The sequence below is a fragment of the Pinus tabuliformis genome, chromosome 6 (assembly GCF_031772625.1).
Source record: "Pinus tabuliformis cultivar Carrire ecotype Pingquan chromosome 6, CPIR1, whole genome shotgun sequence".
Taxonomy (NCBI): Eukaryota; Viridiplantae; Streptophyta; class Pinopsida; order Pinales; family Pinaceae; genus Pinus; species Pinus tabuliformis.
This window is the reverse complement of record NC_142292.1, coordinates 879,218,887-879,239,890: the sequence shown is the minus strand read 5'-3', so window position 1 is coordinate 879,239,890 and position 21,004 is coordinate 879,218,887. Positions and strand designations below refer to the sequence as shown.

Below are 21,004 nucleotides of genomic sequence, written 5' to 3'. Positions count from 1 at the left end.
ATCTATCATCATGAGTAACTACGAAAGAGAGAGATCCATTAGACCACCAATCTTTGATGGAAGCAACTTCGTCTATTGGAAGGTAAGAACCACAGCCTATCTTCAATCTCTTTGAACAGATGTCTGGGAAATCGTAGAAGGAGGATATACATTTCCGTCAATAACTCGTACAGATACGGCAGGTAAAAAGCAATATGAAACCAATGCCAAGGTTGTCAATACATTATTGGGGAGTCTGTCACAATCAGAATTTGTCAAAGTTATGCAGCTCAAGGCTGCCAAAGAAATATGGGACAAGATCGTTCTAAGCTATGAAGGAGACAATCAGGTAAAACGTGCAAAACTGCGATCTCTCAGAATTCGATATGAAACTCTCAAAATGCACAATGATGAAAGCATAGCTAATTACTTCTTGTGTATAGATGAAATTGTTAACTGCATGAAGAACTTGGGTGAAGAGATAAAAGAAGTTACTTTAGTTGAAAAGGTTTTAAGATCCTTGTCTACTAAGTTTGAATCAAAAGTTTCTGCCATAGAAGAAAAGCGGGATCTTTAGAATATCACTATGACACAGCTGCACGAAATCTTAACTGCTTTCGAAATGAGAAAAGGAGGTCCATCAGACATGAGAGAAGCTGCATTCAAAGCTTCAGGAAGAGAAGAACTCAATGAATCAGGACATGTTTCAGAAGAAGAGGAAGAAGCAAACTTTGTCAAGAATCTTCAACGGGGTTCTGGAAGATTCAAAGGTAAACTACCTTTCAAATGTTTTTCTTGTGGAAGAGTCGGTCACTATGCTGCCAAATGTCCTCATAAAGATAAGCTTGATAAAGGTAAGGAATCAGCAAAATGGAATAGGAAACAAAGTGTAAGTAAGAAGAGCTACTATATGCATGAAGATAGCGATGGTTTATCAAATAGTGATGAAGATAATAATGACTATAGACTTCTGATGGCATTTGAAGATGATGATTTCTTGGATGCTTTAGATGAAGATAATCTTTATGAAGAAATCTCTAAACTCAAAATCTGTTTAGAAGAAAAGAATATGATTATAGATACTCTGACATTCCAACTTGCTGAAAGAGAAAAACACAATGAAAAACTAGAATGTGAAATTGTGGGTCTAAGGAAAGATATTGAGAAAACAAAAGCTCTCAATCTCAGATTTGCTAAAGGATCAGAAACTTTAGATGAAATTATCAAAGTGCAGCATTCTCCTCTGATAAAGACAGGTCTTTTATATACTGAAGAAGCATCTCAAGCACAGAAGTCGTCAACCTCCACTAAAAGCTATCTTGATGCAGCAAAGAGCAGTGAACAATTTGACAATCGTCAGCATAAAGCAGTTCACCAAGTAAATCGGGTTCAATCTACTTCAAGGATGAACAGAAGTTACAACCAACCTTAGGTAAATCATACTCAATTTGCATCAAGAATGAATGTCAATGGAAACTACAATCACCAGGTCAGTAGATTCGATAATCGCAGAAACTTCTTTAATGGCCAATGTTTTTCATGTCATAACTTTGGACACAAAGTTGCTCAATGTGTTGCCTACAAAACCATCATGACTAGAGAAGCACGAAATCAAAGGAATATGACAAGGATCATAAAAAGGACCTACAATAAATTTTCGCTTCTTGAAAATGAAATAGAATGCTCTATCTGTAACAACTTCGGTCATGAAGATTCTGAATGCAGGAGTAAATTTTGGGAAACATCTCAAAAGGAGCAAACTTCATTGAGTCCCAAAATATGGAGAAAGAAAGAACCACAAACAGAAAGATGTGGTATAGCCTTGTATGCAGAAGGACAAGAGAATCAGTGGTACATCGACAGTGGATGCTCGAAACACATGACAGGTGATAAAGATAAACTTCAGTCATACAATGCCTTAGAAAAAGAAAAAAAGGTCTCATTTGGAAATGACACTCCTGCTGTCATAAAAGGTAAAGGTTCTGTTCTCTTAAAAGAAAAGGTTAAAGCTGGGAATGTTATGTATGTTGATGGTCTAAAGCATAACCTGTTGAGTGTCAGTCAAATGTGTAATCAAGGAAATGAAGTAATATTTCGATCAAATGGATGTGTTGTTCGTAAACTTGATACAAGAGAAACCGTGATCAAAGGCATAAGAACTCCAAACAACTTATACATACTCAAGGGAGGACAACAACAGTGTTATCTAAGCAAAAATGATGAACACTGGCTATGGCACAGAAGATTGGGGCATCTAAGCTTCCCACAAATAAGGAAAGCATGCAAATTCCAGGCTTTTCGTGATCTTCCGGATATCAGCGTTCCAGAAAATACAATATGCAACTCATGTCAATTTGGTAAGCAAACCAAAGCACATTTCCCGGAGAAGGAAGGATCAACTAGTAAGCCTCTTGAACTTGTTTATACTGATTTATGTGGTCCATCAAGGAAAAAGTCACCTCGTGGAGAAGAATACTTTATATTGTTCATCGACGATTTTTCCAAAATGTGTTGGATAGGACTCCTAAAGCATAAATATGAAGCATTTGAAAAGTTCACAGCCTTCAAAGCTTTGGTTGAAAATGAATCAGATCACAAAATCAAATGTCTCAGATCTGATTGAGGAGGGGAATTTACCTTGGATGAATTCTTCAACTTTTGTGAAGAACATGGAATAAAAAGAGAATTCTCCACCGCAAGGACGACTCAACAAAATGGAGTGGTAGAAAGGATGAACAGAACTGTTCAACAAATGGCTCGCACCATGCTAGATGAGTCTGGAACTCTTGCAACCTTCTGGGGTGAAGCTGCATTTGTTGTCGTCACTATCCTCAACAAAGCAAACGTTCAGGTAAACAACACTCAAACTCCACATGAACTTTGGTATGGTAAGACTCCTACTGTAAAATACTTCAAAGTTTTTGGAAGCAAATGTTACATCAAAAGGACTGATGAAAAACATGGCAAGTTTGAACCCAAAGCAGATGAAGGCATTCTCCTTGGTTACTCTTCCCGAAGTAAAGGATATAAGTGTTATAATAAAAGACTTGGGAAAATTATTGAAAGTATTGATGTTGTGGTTGATGAAGCAGGCAAAAATCCAAAGCAGGTAAAAACCGAAGATTGTGGAGAAGATGAGGATTATCCTTCCACATCAAATCAGACTAATTCTGAAGAAGAAAAAACCAATGAAGCACCAGATGAACCGATGGCGACAGAAGAAAAGACTCCATCCAGATATGTTCAGAAAAATCATCCAGAGACTCAAATTTTGGGATAGAAAGAGGCAGGTGTGCAGACAAGAACTATTACAGAAGCTTCAAACTATCTAGCATTGTTATCCTCCATTGAACCTCAAAATGTAAATGAAGCATGCAAAGATGAATGTTGGGTCAAGGCCATGAATGAAGAACTTGAGCAAATTGAAAAGAACAATACTTGGGAATTAGTTCCTAGACCTCATGATAAGAATATTATAGGAACCAAATGGATATTCAAAAACAAGCTGAATGAAAATGGTGAAGTTATCAGAAACAAGGCCAGACTTGTTTGTAAAGGAAATGCTCAACAAGAAGGTATAGATTTTGAAGAAACTTTTGCACCTGTTGCTAGACTTGAAGCCATAAGAATGTTCCTTGCTCTTTCTAGCTTTCAGAAATTCAAAGTATACCAAATGGATGTAAAATATGCCTTTCTAAATGGAGACTTAGAAGAAGAAGTATATATTGAGCAACCAAATGGATTTATCCTTGGAAATGATCCAAAACTTGTATGCAGACTCAGAAAGGCTCTCTATGGTCTAAAACAAGCTCCAAGGGCCTAGTATTACCTTGACAAATACCTCCATCAACAAGGTTTCTCAAAAGGATCAGTTGATAGCAATCTATATACAAAGATTGATAATGATAAATTGATAATATTTGTAGTGTATGTTGATGATATCATTTTCGGTAGCAATGAAGAAGCCATGAGTCAAAACTTTGCTTTGATTATGCAACAAGAATTTGAAATGTCCCTGATTGGTGAGCTCACATATTTTCTCGGCCTACAAGTTCAACAAAATAAAGATGGTATTTTTCTATCACAAACCAAGTATCTCAAGCAGATCTTAAAAAAATATGGCATGGAAGATTCTAAACCAGTATGTACCCCCATGGTAACAGGATGCAGTCTCAGCTCAAATGATAAATCAACAGCAGTACATCAACCAACCTACAGATCCATGATTGGCAATTTGCTTTATCTAACAGGTACCCGGCCAGACATCATGCATGTTGTAGGAATAGTTGGAAGATTCCAAGCAAATCCAAAGGAATCACACCTTCAGGCAGTCAAAAGGATCTTCAAATATCTTCAAGGAACTCAGAATTTTGGTTTATGGTATCCTAGGGATACTGATCTTACACTTCATGCATATACAGATGCAGATTGGGCAGGTAGCATGGATGACAAAAAAAGCACTAGTGGTGGTGCATTCTATATGGACTCCAGATTAGTGTCTTGGTTCAGCAAGAAACAAAGTTCAATTGCATTATCTACAAGTGAAGCAGAATATGTGGCTGTTGCATCTTGTTGCACACAACTCCTTTGGATGATGCAAACATTGCAAGACATTCAGATCACATGTACTCCACCCATCTCCATTCTATGTGATAATACAAGTGCAATCAGTATTTCAAAGAATCCAGTCATGCATTCCAAGACCAAGCACATACCCATCAAATATCACTTTCTACGTGAACAAGTACTTGAACAAAAGGTCAAATTGGAGTATGTTCCCTCCAAAGAACAGATTATTGATATATTCACCAAACCACTACCCAGAGAGACATTTGAATATCTCAGACAGAAGCTGGGAGTAGTTGATGCATCATCTTGCTGTTAAAATTTATCTATTTCAGAGAAAAGTGGTTGTACGCGAGTTTCATGAAGCATATCCGCATACATACGCAGGTTGTTGTGGATACAGTCGCGTATATGTTGGTTTGAAGAAAAATAGTGTATGAAAGGAGTCTGATATGGGTCTGACAGTGATCATCTGGCACAGGTTCAGGGGGAGCATATACTTATAGTAATGAATTGTTGGTATTATCTTAGAAGATTTTGATACAAATTCACAATTGTTTTTGATACAGGTGGAACAGGTTCAGGGGGAGATCATGGTTGCTGGATGCTGCTGATGATAGTTGCTGATAAATATCATAGTCTTGTTTTAGATATTTGGTCTCTATTTCATGTATATCTTTTATTGTCAATGTCATGAAACGACCTATTTTGTTTCCCCACTATGCATGGGATGAATGATGTAATGTTCTTGTTTTGACATGTATAATCATTTGGTATATAGCCACTTGGTTGGGTGGATGAGTCAAACTTGGTATATCCCCACTTGGTTGGGAGATGGATGTATGTATGAGTCATTAGTGGTAGGAAGGTCATTTATGATGTATGTATAGAGTCATCTTTTTGCAGACCTTGCTTATATTCAAGGGGAGCATGGACAGCACACTTCAGCATATCAGAGAATTCAGCATGTATTTAGGGGGAGCATAACCCTTTGCCCTTGATGACAAAGGGGGAGAGTGACTTGGGGTTGCCATCAAGTCCAAAAGGGGAGATTGTTGGCATTATGATACAGATTTGGCTCTATGACACAGGTGTTGTCCTTGATGGCAACTCACACAGATGACAGATCACAGTTCAGGCTCACAGAATGAAGAAAGAGAGGTATACGCAGGTTCCCCATTGACCAAGCCGCGTGTACACGCGGGTTCGTAGACCAAAAGGCGCGTATAGCATACACACACACTTTCACGGAAGGAAAGGCGCATACATGTTGGAAAACTTAGTTTTGGTCCGTGGTATTTGGTCCATGGTATTTTGATCCATGGTATTGGTCCAAGGTATCTTGTCCAAAGTGTTGACCCCAGGTATTTGGTCCAAGGTATTGATTCTAAGTGGTTTTGGACCATGGTATTGAGTAAGGCCTAAGACTATAAAAGGAGGAGAAGAGCATTAGGCAAATGTACTCAAGCATTGAATATCTAACGAAGAGCAAGATCTAGAATACAGGACATTGGGTTATGGTGCACAGCTGGATCTGAATCAAGGATGAACCTGAGTGCTTGATGAAGGATAAGTTCTATTAATGGGTCAAGATCTTAAGGCTTGAAGTGAAGTATCTTTGTGTGGTTTTGATCTTTTATCTGAATAATTGGCGCATGTCGTAATCTGTAAACATGATGATCTAGGTATAACTGATGTCTGAATAGTTGTAAAGGTTAAGTCATCATTTACAGATATGTACGCAGGTTCACTTTAGCAAAGGCGCGTATACACGCTGGTTCTGCATATCCAAACAACGTATATGCAGGATCGCCTTGGGAAAACAGCGTATGTACACAGGTTCGACATATTGAAGTAGCGTATACCTAATAAAATATGCTTTAGCTACTTCTGTTTTCTGTTGCAGTGTTCTGGGTTCTAGCTTGGGTTCTGGTTACTGTTACTGTATTCTGGTTACAGCATTCTGAGAAGTGATTCAGTTTTGGTTGGTGCAAAGGAGATTGATTGATGCAGATATATTTGATGTTTGATTGATGATGTTGATAGATCCAGTGTGAAAATTTATAAAACGTGGTCCCTGGAAGAAAAGAGAAGGTTGTAGCCTTCCGTAGGTCAGCACCTACGTACTAGTAAACACATCAGCTAGTTATAAGTTTGCAGGGTATACGCTAGTTGCCTTAAATACAGTTGTGTATATACGCAAGTTTCATTAACTGAAGTAGTGTATATGAATCAGATTGTGAAACGAAATATTATTGACTTAATAATACTGATTCACCCCCCCTCTCAGTATTATTTCCAACACATTTTGCTGGTGTGAACTCACTCACGCACCTAAGAAGGGCATGGGGCCCTTTTATGGCCAAAAAAATTAACCTACCACTAAAATTTATCTCTAATCACTCTGCAAACCAATTTATCTCTAATCAAAACACGCTCTACCTATGTTGAACAAGCACCTTGTTCTATTTTTGTTGATGAGGATGAGGATTATTAGGGATATGTAATTGTACCAACCAGTGAAGTCTTGGCAGCCCCTGATGGTTAGTTTTCTGTAGGACGAACGCTGATATTTAAAATTTTGAATTATTATTGCATGTCTCTAATCACTCTACAAACCAATTTATCTCTAATCAAAACACGCTCTACCTATGTTGAACAAGCACCTTGTTCTATTTTTGTTGATGAGGATGAGGATTATTAGGGATATGTAATTGTACCAACCAGTGAAGTCTTGGCAGCCCCTGATGGTTAGTCTTCTGTAGGACGAATGCTGATATTTAAAATTTTGAATTATTATTGCATGTCTTAAAAGGCCCTTGAAAACCTTAAAATATTTCATATGAGAAAAATAAAGACTTTCCATATCTTCTTTGAACATGTTTCTCATTTCATTTCACATTTATCTTTTCTGGTCACATACCAAAACAAATGCAAATTATGCCACAACATCTACTCCTGAGTCCTAAGCTCAAACAACTAAAATTCAATATTCAAAAGAGGAGATAATTTTCAAAGTAAAGCATGCATATATGCAAATTGCTCCTGTATGTTTGAGCTATCAGCAGCAATATATAGATTTTTACTGCAACAGACAAAATAAAACATTTTTATTTTCTCTTTTCAATTTAAAGCGGATTTATATTACATTGAAAGTAGTTACAACAGCTGTTTTTTGACATTGGCTACTAAAACGTTAGTTGTTTTGTCAAGGCTTTCTTTATGTTTTACAAAAATAGTTGCACACAAAATTATTTGTGAATCTCCTTTCATAGCTCTGGAGGAAGTGTGACAGATAATTATCTGCAGCTATCCATAATGCAAATTAAAAATGTTAATGGGAAAATAAAAGAATGACTTCCGAACATATTAGATAAATATCATGAATGTAAACAAACACATGGAAGTATGTACAAGCTAATGAAAATACATGCAGAAAGAAATGAACAACACCCACGACCTGCAATTCACATTGTGAGCATCAATTATTTTTTCTGCTTCAACACTGGCTTCCCGGACATCCTTTGATGTGGCCACCATTCTTGGAAGCAAGCAAGACTGCACTAAATAAGATTGTTCAGCTTCTAATTCAGCTAGAGGCTTGATAACATTTGAATAAGCAACCTGCAATGTTCACCCCATCAAACAAGCACGAATTGGTCACAGCTTTTCACACTATATAATCAATGGTTTCATTCCATTTCCAATTACAAGTCACACAATATATACAAGGCACTGATTAATGTCTATTACAGAACTATGCATATCCTGTTGCTGTTATGGTCAATGAAAGAATCTCAAAGTAATCATGAGACGTTATATGTTAAGGATAGATATCCCTATATCCTAGCATCTGCAAGAAATTATTATTAATGAACTTCTAATATTTTTGGGTAGGATTCTAGGACTAACAGAACAACAACTGAAACACTTAAAAAGGGATTCATCGACCTCTGTATCCACTTGATATTTGGATCTGAACAGGTCCATCTACCATTCAAGAAAAGGGCAAAAGGATGTTTTTAGTAGCAAGGAGTAGAGCTTCTTTGTGCCATAGCTTGGATTGGCTTACAAAAGGAACAACGAGAACTGCAGGGGAGCGCCACCACCCCCCCCGCCCCGGCGGCGAATCTGCTCCCGAAGCGCTAGGGGAGCAACACTGGGAGTGCACTCCCTATTCGATCCCTTGGGAGCGAATTTCGGGAGCGCACTGCCAGTGAAAAAAAATCGCTCTTGTTGCCGCCTTGCTTACACACCTAAGTTAATGTGGGAAAAATTCTCAACCTCACTAAGTGTGATCTTGGTGGAAAAATTCAGAATTGGGGTTGTCACCTGATACCAATTCTCTCCGTCTAGGCTCTCTGCTAGCTAAAGCCAAGGGAGCTGGACCCTAAGGAAGATTCCTAAGGAAAAATTGCTAAAACTAACAAGCTCTAGGAGATGATTAGTTAACCAATTAAAGAATCAACCATTCATGTTGATTTTTGGTAGCATCGGATGTGCTCTAGCCATGAAAATTGGTGGAGAGGCTAAGGCACATGAGATCTCCAAGACCCAGAAATCGTTTGGGGAGATTCCACCCGGATTGAGAGATATTAAAATAATTAATATTTTTAATGAGACCCTAAGTCTAAACTTTGGAAAATTAAAATATTAATATGTATTAATATAATATGGCTGAAAAAGTTATAAATAATGAGGATCAAGCTAAATCTAATATTATCCGTTGATTAGGGACTTAATCTCAGCCGTTGAATCGTCAACAAGAAAAGTATAAGAGGAGGCTTGAGGGTCAGTTAGAGACACACCAAGTTGATCAAGAATTCGATTTTCTGGGGCAAGGGGCAATTCGGCAAAAGGCGGAGAATACATAGCAGAGAGGCAGAGATAGTGTCGAGAGACAGCGCAGAGGCAGCCTGGGTTGACGCAGAGAAAGCCAGAGCTGACGCAGAGGCTTGGAGGGCCAGTGCTGAGGACACAGGAGGCCGATAAGTTGACGCAGGCAGACGCAGAGGCTAGCAGAGCTGACATTGGGCAAAAAGAGCTGCGTTGGGGTGTTTTTGTGGGGCAGACTGAGAGCTGAGAGGCAGACGCAGAGCTGTAGAGGGTGACGCAGTCCCTGGAGGGTGATGCAGTTCCAGAGAGAAGCTTGGAGCAGCTTTCGCTGTCCAGCTGAGGAACAGTCGAAGTCACTGTGGGAATCATCATCCGGTTGTTGATCAGCCGAAATATCTGTCTCCGAAGCAAGGTACTTCTGCCAAGGAAAATCTCTGAAGGGTGAGCCATTTCTGGCACCCTAGTTGTATTCAGAAAACTGCATAATAATAAAACCCTCATATCTGTTGCACCAGTTTTCCCGCATTGGGTTTTTCCGGGGACGATTGTCCAAAAATAACGGTGTCCCTTGTGTTGTCTCAGTTTATTTTAGTTGCTGATATGTATATGTGTGAAGGTTGCATTTGTGTTTATTTCGGTATTTATATTAATAAATAACTTGTTAATGGAATGAACAAGTAGGGATTTCTAATGTGTCAGACTTACAAATTTCCACATGGTATCAAAGCAAGATTGCAGATCACAGGAGGACTGAAGACACCAGCAGAAATCTGAAAATTTGCAGCAGAAGCAGTTGTCCCGAGAGACAGCGTTGTTCCAAAGCAGAAGTAGCAAGAGAAGAAGTGACGCAGAGCCTACGTCATCATTTCGAGTCAAGGGAAGGGCCAGCGCAGAGGCTCACGAAGAGCCACGTCATCCTACTCATCCAGGTAGGATTGACACAATTGGTAGGAAGAGCAGATCAGCCTTTGCCAGGATTGCGCAGAGCTTGAAAGACTCAGTTTCTTTAGTTGTCGGGGCTTGGGAAGCTGTGGGCAGATTGTGATTTGAGGAGCTGGTGGGACGTTGTTTCTGTCGATACAGAACAGTGTCTAAGGAGACAGAACCAAGGTAGAGGGAATCACTACCTCAACAGATTTCTAGCCAAGGAATCCAGATCCGAGCTGCAGTTGCAAGGAGGATTGGAGAGAAGCGGTTCGATAGCTAGCCAGAGGATTTCCAAGAGGGGAATCAGGACTCAGAGGGAGATTTCCAGGAGGGGAGTCAAGACTCAGATGGAGTCCAGAAGAGGAGCTGAAATGGCGGTGAACGGACTGAGGGATCAGGACAGGTTGGGCGGGGCTTCCAACTTTGTCATCTAGAAGGCCAAGATCCTGGAAGTCCTAGATCAACATCACATCAAGGACTTTTCCTTGATAATAGTGGCTATCCCAGTTGACCCAGCTGAGAATGAGAAGTATGAGGAGACGATGGCGAGGGCGAAGTGCATGATCCTAGAAGGGGTCAAAGATCATGTCATACCACATATTGCTAAGAAGAACACAGCAAAGGAGATGTGGGATACCCAACCACACTATACAGGGCTCTTCCATGCAGCGGAAGATGCTATTGGAGAATCAGCAGAGGTCATATCAGATGCATAAGGGAGAGCAGATAGATCCATTCCTGCTCAGGTCGCAGGAGATTCGCAGCCAGCTTACTTCCGTGGGGTCTACACCAGATCCAGAGTTTATGGTCAAGACTACCCTGAATGCAGTCTCCGAAGAGTGGGAGACATTTGTCCAAAGTATTTTGGGCAGGGCTACTCTTCCTGGTTGGGAGGAGATGTGGGCAGCTCTTCGACAGGAAGAGATCAAGAGGATGACCAAGGCGGGGAGTAGTGGTAAGGGAGCTCGAGTCAAGAAAGAGGAGGAGGAGGACGCGGCTCTAGCTTCTGCGAGACAACAAGGGAAGAGGAAGAAGAAAGACATCTCCAAGGTCAAGTGCTTCAATTGTGGGGAGTTGGGTCATTATGCATCCCAGTGTCCTAGGAAGAAAGGCAAGGGAGAAGCTTCTGATTCAAAGGCAGCTCTAGCTAAGGCGGATAAAGAGGTCAAGACTGATGACGATTGTGCCCTAAGTGCTCATGCACCTCTAGAGAAAAGGTGGGGTGACATCGAGTTGCAGTCAGGAGGACTACATACTAGGGGCAGGATCCTTGAGGTGCCCAAACTCTTGGATCACATCCGGCTACGAGAGTGCTTAACGACAGTAGCATGATGACAGAAGTTGGGTGGAGCAAAGTGTGGTGGAACAGCAAGGCAGGGCTAAAGTGCGGAAGTCTGTAGCAGCACAATAGAGGTTGCAGTTGTGCGAGAGGCACAGAGGTGCTTGCAGTAGCGCAGTGGCAACAGAGGGAGCACAGGATAGCAACAGAGGTGGCTTCATCGTCACGAGGCTTCCAGACTGACCGAGATGTCAGTACTTGGTTGAAGTCAATTACTTACTTCTCGATCACTGAGTTGCAGTGCAGTAGTTAGCAGTGGCAGTGCTAGGGGCAGCATGGGCAGCATATTGAGAGGGATCTACAGTACAGATGTAGCAGTGGCAGTGGCAGTGTCATGGGCAGCAGTACAGGGAGCAACAGTGCAGAGGATGTGAGGTAGCAGGCCAAGCATCAGCACAGGTACTGATGCGGAGGATCAGTGCGATGTTTTTGTGGTGAAGCATTACTAGAGCACATTCCTCGCTAAGAGGGAGTGTTTATTTTTGGTAGCATCGGATGTGCTCTAGCCATGAAAATTGGTGGAGAGGCTAAGGCGCATGAGATCTCCAAGACCCATAAATCATTTGGGGAAATTCCACCCAGATGGAGAGATATTAAAATAATTAATATTTTTAATGAGACCCTAAGTCTAAACTTTGGAAAATTAAAATATTAATGTGTATTAATATAATATGGGTGAGAAAGTTCTAAATAACGAAGATCAAGCCAAATCTAATCTTATCCATTGATTAGGGACTTAATCTTGGCCATTGAATCGTCAACAGGAAAAGTATACGGGGAGGCTTGAGGCTCAGATGGAGACACACCAGTTGATCAAGAATTCGATTTTTTGGGGCAGGGTTTGTTGAGAATTCGAGTTAGTGATTTGTTGCAACGAGGGGCAGTTCGGCAGAAGGCCGAGAATACATAGCAGAGAGGCAGAGATAGTGCCAGAGAGAGCACAGTGGCAACCTGGGCTGACACAAAGACAACCAGAGCTGACGCAGAGGCTTAAAGGGCTAGTGCTGAGGACGCAGGAGGCCGAGAAGCTGATGCAAGCAGACACAGAGGATAGCAGAGCTGACGCTGAGCAGAAAGAGCTGCGTTGGGGTGTTTTGGTGGGGTAGACTGAGAGATGAGAAGCAGACGCAGAGCTGTAGAGGGTGACGCAGTCCCTGAAGGGTGATGCAGTTCCAGAGAGAAGCTTGGAGCAGCGTTTGTTGTCCAGCTGAGGAACAGTCGAAGTCACTGTGGAAATCATCATCCGGTTGTTGATCAGCCGGAATCTCTGTCTCTAGAGCAAGGTACTTCTGCTAAGGAAAATCTCTGAAGGGTGAGCCATTTCTGGCACCCTAGTTGTATTGAGAAAACTGCATAATAATAAAACCCTCATATTTGTTGCACTGGTTTTTCCGCATTAGGTTTTTCCGGGGATGATTGTCCAAAAATAATGGTGGCCCTTGTGTTGTCTCAATTTATTTCAGTTGTTGATCTATATATGTGTGAAGGTTGCATTTGTGTTTATTTCGGTATTTATATTAATAAATAACTTGTTAATGGAATGAACAAGTAGGAGATAATAAACCAGATAATGCAGTAGGGATTTCTAATGTGTCAGACTTAGAATTTTCCACAATTCAAAGACTTGAAATGTAACCTGAAGCAAGGAATTAAACTAGCAAGAATAAATGATCATGAACATGTAAATAAATGAAAATGACTAAACAATATATGTTGCAAGGCAAATTGATGTAAGTAGACCAGTTCCAAAAATGATAATCTTGCAAGAAATAAAATATGCTCAAAGATAGTAACAATACTTGCAATAAAATAATGCTTTCAAGATACAACAAGTACAATGAAATGAGAAGCTTCAAGACAAGTGTTAGTAAATCAAATCAAAAACTACAATATGAGGTACAACTTTGAAAGGAAAGCACTAAATGGAATTGAATGCTTGCAAGTAAGATATTGCTTGTACTTGAAAAAGGAAATATGCTCACATGAAATATAAACAATGATATGACATCAATGGAACTTTAAGCTAATCCAATGAGCATGAGCAAGATACAAGAATAAAACTAAAGTACTTGCAATGAAAGATATAGGTGCTTTCAAAGTATCTTGCATGTATTTGAGAAAGAGCTAAAATGATGAAATGTTCAATAAGATCCAAGCTTCAAATGCATGCAAAACCATTCAAAGTTGTAAGGTGGTTGTGTGTGATGGTGTTCTTGGTAGATTTTAGTTAAGGAGCCTATCTAAAGTGTGACTTCCTTTCAAATCCTTCAACCTAGTAAGGACTGAGGTGATTGCAAGAGGCCTCAAGTGGAGAAGCTTAGCTTCATTAACGAGTATCCACCTAGTCCTTCAAGTCAAGGGACTCAGCCACAAGAGAACTACGTCGTCATGTGTTTAACCTTTTTCTCCAAACTCAGATTTTGGAAATATCAAAGAAGATTTCCTAAAGTCTATCAACCAAGCTTATGCTTGGAGGTTAATTTTAGGCATGCAAATGCAAATGTAAGTGAGGTGTAAATGATCAAGGTTAATTGCAAGTGAAAGTAGTGCTCCAAAATGTGAAATACTTCAAAAGTAACTTAAACAAAGATGTTCATTCACATTTAAAGAAATACTATACTTGCATATGAAATGAATTTCAAATGATAGCCATGAAATGATCAATGGAGAGTCGCTATAATCAGAAATTCCATCATGCTCGAGCATTTAGATCATCCTGGATTAATCATCATCAGTCGCTAGACTATCAGAATTGTAAACCCATTCTGCATGTTTGTAATATAAATGATCTTAGTAAGACCATAATGTATATAACAATATAGGTAAAACTATTATTTTGATGGAAATTTTCATCCTAGGAGGTTTTTCGTCTCACCGATTCATCTGTGTTTCTAAACACAAATGGTCAACGGAGTTTTTCCGTCAAGCCTCACCCCAAAGCTAGCGTGGATTTTGTCGTCAAGAACTTAGGTAAGTCATAGTGTTCTAGTCGAGTCTTCTGTAAAGTGATTTGGTAATAACTTTAGCTAATTAGCTAAATTATTTTATTACAAATCACTTGGTCTACTAGATCATATTTGAGTTGTAAAATTGGGTAAACAATTGAGGGTCTATAGCAAACAGGTTTTCCCTCTTCATGGGTTGAAATATAATTATCTTATGTAAATAATATTTTAGCCATGATGCTAAAATTTTAGAGGGTTGGAAAAAATAATTAATCCCCTCACGTGTCAATTAATTAAATTTTCTGGCAAAAATAAATTAAAAATTATAAGCAAGAAATTTAATTAATTAGAATCAAAGTTAAGTCTTAGGAAAAATAAATTCTCCAAATTAAAAATTCGTGGGTTCTAGAGAAATTAATTTTTGGAGGTCCCCCACCAAAGAAATATTGAAAATTTTAAGAAATTTTGGACCCTAGGGCCTTGGTGGTTAAGTCAAAGTCAATTTTTTAGGAAATTAACTCAAAATAATTAATTTTGAGCTAATTAAAAATGAATTAAAAAAAAAATTCGAGAATTCTTCAAAAATAAAGATTTTCAGCGGTGGAGATTAAAAGATAATCAAATATTTATCAACGATCGAGATTACTTTGACGGAGATCAAGCCAACTAGCCGTTTGGAGAATTTATCTATAAATTAGAGGTCATTTGTCACATCAAATCATCCAATCTGTGAATCGTGTACTAGCTCTCGAAGCTCTCTTGTAATTTTTCTGGAATAATAATAACGCAAGGTCTTTGAGGTTTTCATTGATGGTGGTGTTCCTCTTCTGCTGCTTATGGTAATACCATTCTTAATGTTCTCCTGAATAATATTTTTATAAGTTGTTGATTGTTAACCTTCGTGGAATAATCTATTGCATAAGTTATTGGATTTAATATAGCATTTAAATTTATTGAATTAACAGGTATATCTAATTCTTGAAGATTTCATTGTTATTTTATATATCTATCAATCTGACGACTTGATCTTGAGCGTGTAGAAATCATTTGTATTCGAAAACTTGGGTGTGAGGGGAAGTCCTCGGTTGGACCAGCCAACTCCCAAGGCATAAGATCTGAAGAGTCTTCTTGACTGAAACCCCAGGATTTATCTAACAAAATTTCTCTTACAAGATTTCTGGGCTAGTACCTCATTTTAAAATTATTTATCTTTATAAATTGGGCTCATTAGATAGATCTGGCTAAGAAGACCTTGATTCTACAGATCTGGGAGCAGAGTTAGACTCATACTCAGATCTAGTAGATTTGTATTTTATTTGTATAGATCTGAAATTTTTTATAGAATAATTTTGAATTTCTAACTTTTTGGGTTTGGGGTTTGGAGTTTGGGGTTTCATTTCAAATTTTGTATATATATTGGGTCTTGAGTATTTTATTTTTACTTGTGCAGGTGTAGATCTGAAAATTATCCAAGGAATTTCTTTCAGATTTGAGCCAGATCTAGACCTTGGAGGGAAAGATTTGGCCTCAAACTTTGTTTGCGGGGTCAAAATAATTCAGTCAAGGAGCTTCATATTCAGATCTGGGGTTTTAGAAATTTCTGAAATCGATTGAAGGCGTAAATATTGGAGTAAAATTTTTATTTGGCAAGGATTTATGTTTAGAAAATTTTTAGGGCCAAAAACAGCCCCTAAAAGCTCCTCGGCACCCCTGCCCAAGCTCTATTTCTCCTCCGCTCAGCCTTGTCCGAACTTCCTTGGCCCCTCTAGGTTCCTCTTTCTCCCCTGCCGCAGCTCCTTTGTCTTCTTTTTTTCCTACGTTCATCCCTTCCTTGCTGACATGCGACTTGCTTAAACCCACTTTGCTTGCGGATCCCTCTTCCCTGCTCTCGGCCTTTCTCCCTGTCATGGCCTCCTCCTTTCCCTTGCTTCCTTATCCCCCCTCACAGCAGCCTTCATAGCCCCTGTCCCCTATCTGCCCACGGCTGCTCCCTCTTTCACATCTCCCCTTCAGCCCTCACGCTGCCTGTAGCAGCCTTCCCTTTGCCCCTGGGGTTAAGTTTTTTGACACATTATCTTTAAAACAAAGAAAGTAATTCTACTGTGGCATCCTAGCAATAATCCTTGCATGACTGTTGGACTGAAGTTGAAGTCTGATTTCTAAACTTCAGTGGGCGGATTGGATCTTATAGTGGCATTTCTAAAGTTTGGCACATCGCTCAAAATTGCAGATATTTTGGGTTAAGTGATTATTCCTTGAAGAAGTTTGGACAAGTGACTTCAAGGCCTAGGGCCTCAAGTTCTTATTCCCTAAACTTTTATCCTTCTCACTGTCTATACATCAAGCAAAAAATAATTTCAAAACAGTAAGATAATCATTGGCATAAAACTATAATTTTCAGTGACTGTCACACATTGCCTAAAGCTTGATTATAGCATTGTTTTACATCTTCATTTTGGACATTTTTCAGAGGACAGTTAACTCAGAAATTTCTAAGTACTGTGTGACTGATTTGACACTAGGTTGGCCTCTGAAACTCATTGATAATTTACTTGTTCACTTAAGTATCTTTGAAATTCAAGTGTTGTTAGCTCATTTTGAAGAGGACTATTTGCACTATCCAAATCACAAAAGTTTGACACGATCATTGGAATTAATCTTTGAGTCTAACACTTTTTATCTTTTCGTTACTGAATCTAAACTTTACATGCATAAACACTTAGCCTAAAAGGACATTTGCAAAGGAATTGTTGAATTTATCTTGTTGAAGTATTTTTCTTGAATTGTGAATGATAACTTTACATTAGCACTTAGAATCTAGATGTTCCTAACTTGAAGACTTATCGATATAATTGAACCTTATGTTTCAATTGAATATCTCTTAAATAATTGGCATTTAGGAATCAAATTATCATTGGCATTATCTTGGAGGAATCCTAATTGTCTAAAGGGATCATTGATGATCTCATTGAATTGGAATAACACCAAGGATAAATGCTCTAGTTCTTTCTCTTGCCATTAATATCATTATTAGTTTATGGTTATTGTGGATCTTTGGCATATCGGTTATCTTTCCTTGAGAGCATACATTTTGTGATTATTTACTTGAGCAATTGTATCTTTGGCATCTTTTGTATTCTATTGGCATTTGGAAAATTGGCACTTTGTCTCATGTAAGATTGTCTCTTCATTTATTAAGTACTCTTGCCATAAACGCTGATTAATACTAAGTACTTAAACCTTAAACAATCTTAGCTCAAAACTACTCACTCATCTTCTAATCCACCTTGCATTCGCATCCTAAGATAGTTTTGCATATTAATAACTTACCTCCAAGCATATGCTTGGTTGATAAAGAGATAGGTATCCATTTATCTTTGCTTGAGAAGTCTAACTTTTCTAGTACTTAAAACGTTGACCTTGCAATAGTCAAAGCCACAGTCTCTGCAGCACCGGAGGCACCGGGTACGTTAGATTCAAGGAGAAAGATTGTTAATCGCACCCTCATGTGCTTCACCTTGACTTCTCTTTGCTACTTACTACAAAGTTTAGGCTCCATATAGAAAAGATCAAGAGTTAAATCTAGAATAGGCATTTAATTAAAATCAACCAAGATTCCTGCATCTCACATTAGTTTCAGGAACTGCATGTCATATAGGATAGTCATTCATTAAAGCAGCAGTTGTCCATCTTGTACTTAGTCCTAAATTTACTAAGCAAGAGAGTTGACTCCATAAGGCACTGGTATCAATCGTCTAAGTCTAATCGAATCCTTAAACTCTTGCTAGATCTAAACAAGTATTTGGCCGCTCAATTGTGTCTCCCGGATTGGTTGGTTCCCAACTAATCCTTCTTCATTCCATTTTTGTAGGGTCTACCCCCCTTTCTATGTTGTAAGGAGACAGCTTAAACGGAGAGATTGGGGATCAGGGTGACAGTGACTAATGTAAGTCGTTGTCACAGTGCCTATACATTTTGTGCAACAACAAGAGGGATAGGTAGAGAGCACACAAAGAGGATTTGTGTACTATGGTAGCGCACAAGCCACAAGCCTTTCTTCTTTGTACTTGCATAGAGTAAAGCAACCTCACCTTCTAGCGGGATTTTCTCCCACAAGGGTTCCCAATATATATATTGTGTCAATTGTGATTTGTGAGTTTTTATTTCGTTGTTCTCTAATTTATACATAATTTTAATTTACATGCAGCTACAATAAACAGTGAACTATAAATCCAGAAATCTAAAGAGTAATATACCCTCAATGTAGATTTCGGATTTTTAAATATAATTTATCAGATCTGTTGTGATGAACTGTCTGGTGGAATATCCACGGGAATTCACAAATCATGCAATCAGAAGCCAAGACCTAGTTTCTTACTTAGAATTACATACTTTAATTTTGGTAAAAGTATCATTTGGTTATTTGTCGAAAGTCTACAGTCAACAATATGATGATAAGATGGTATTCCCTACTAAGATAAGGAAACAGATAACTAGTAGTCTGAAAAACATGCATAAAACTATGAAGAAAAATATTACCTATAAGAGAACAAATGTGATTTTCAGAACTCAACATATTTGAGGCTGTATCAAAACACCACTACCCTATTTATGTGCAGTCAAATTTAGAAGAAGCGTCATGCTTCAAGAGAAATTTGAATTTGACACTGGAGTGTGAAATAATCAGAAAATACTTTTACTACACAATGTAAGGTTACATAATAAACTCTCAAATCCTCCAAGAAAAATGTGTAAGCTATGTAAGCGGAAATGCAAAAGACCACTCATGACACAATCCAAATACCTTGTTGAGGCACCACTGCCACAGAATCATGTATCTTCTTTAATTTGGCAACTATACAATCAGCTAAATTCATCATGTTTCGAAGGAAATTTGAATTTGACACTCCGAGTGTGAAATAATCAGCAAATACATTTACTAAACAAAATATGGTTACATAATAGACTCTCAAATCCTCCAAAAATATGTGTAAGCTATGTAAGAGGAAATGCAACAGATCATTCATAACACCATCCAAACACCTTGTCAAGAGGCACCGCTGCCACAGAATCATGTATCTTCTTTGATTTGGCAACAATACAATCAGCCAGATTCAGTATTTCTGATGTGGTAAGATTAATGCGGATTTTGATTTCAGGACATCCTGCAATCAAATGGAAGAAATTTTAGAATATAATTAACAAAAAATAAAAAGTCAGAACAATATCAAAATTTATGCAGTGTAGGAGGGTCCATTGAACATCTTTGCCTCTTTCTTTTAAGGTGCTCTGATGCTAAGATACATATTATAAACGTAAATTCCATTGAACCTTGTAAAAAGTGGAAACAGAAACTAATTGTCATACTTTGAGACATGGAAAAGACTCTGTCCAATGAAAGGCTTCAGAGATGCAGACATCACCAAGTCTAACAGGACTATCCACTTCTATGCATAGATAGCAGCAATCACATGAAAGAATTACATTTAGAAATTAGCAATGGTATAAAGGATTTACAATGAATGCTGTCTGTGATTCACCCTGACTGCTCTCCAAGCAATTTTTTTATTATTGTCATGAATTTACACAAATGGTATGCCAAACCTCATAAAACAATCAAACAATACATCTTCTGAATCTTGTTTCCAAAGACTAAAGTACAATTGGCTCTCCAAGATAGCAAGTAGAGAAAGATAGCACTCTGGATTTGGCATTTACTTGGTAATTTATCTCACAATGTAAATCATCTGGCAAGAGACAGAAATTTAGTGTGTATATCAGACCAAGACAGTCATGCTAGGGTTTTGTTACTTAATGAACTGGAGTTATATATAAAGAAACTTCTTGATTGTTCAATATCAAAATGTCTCCAAAGGAAACCTTAAGTTATTGAACTGCCCTTTCTAACAACATAAGGTATATCCAGAATACAATGACAGCAAAATAAAAATGGTCCAACTCAGTGTACATACATTTCCTTGTAAACATTCAAGGCTGAGATTTCATAGAAGCCAAATTCCTGGTCAGTCCCTTTTGAAAACACTGTGATTCCCAATTAAACCTTTCAAGATGGAAAATGATATTTGAGGGCCCATTAGAAAGAACTGGTTGAAATTATGAGAAACTGTTCTATTACAATAACAAGTCGTAAAAGAATATTAGACTAAAACTTCAAAAGGCAAACAACCCATGTCACCTTAATGGGGACAACAGGACTTTGGTGTTTGGCACGAATACATAGGCCCTGTTACCCATCCACATGCATGGGTAACCCTTGGAGAAAATTGTACTCCTATGATGCAGCTTGCCAGCCAGCAGCCCCAAATATGATCCACAGATAGCCAGCCTCAAATGCCTCTAACCCATTCTCCAGTCAGTACACTCAGTGATCTAACCTACTCATCCGATGAAG

General features: G+C 38.6%; 1 protein-coding gene across 2 annotated transcripts in view; it reads right to left on the bottom strand.

Moving 5' to 3' along the window:
* The window catches only part of LOC149261685 (putative thimet oligopeptidase), a 439,851-nt gene that overhangs the window by 357,180 nt on the left and 61,667 nt on the right, over positions 1–21,004 (bottom strand). For both annotated transcript variants that reach the window (XR_016258489.1, XM_089422600.1), the window contains exons 2-3: positions 19,636–19,757; positions 8,006–8,169 (exon numbers count right to left, since the gene is read on the bottom strand). Coding sequence is in view for 1 of the 2 variants with exons in the window: in XM_089422600.1 (XP_089278726.1) it covers positions 8,006–8,169; positions 19,636–19,757 (286 nt within the window). In the remaining variant the exon portion in view is untranslated. The remainder of the gene's footprint in view (positions 1–8,005; positions 8,170–19,635; positions 19,758–21,004) is intronic.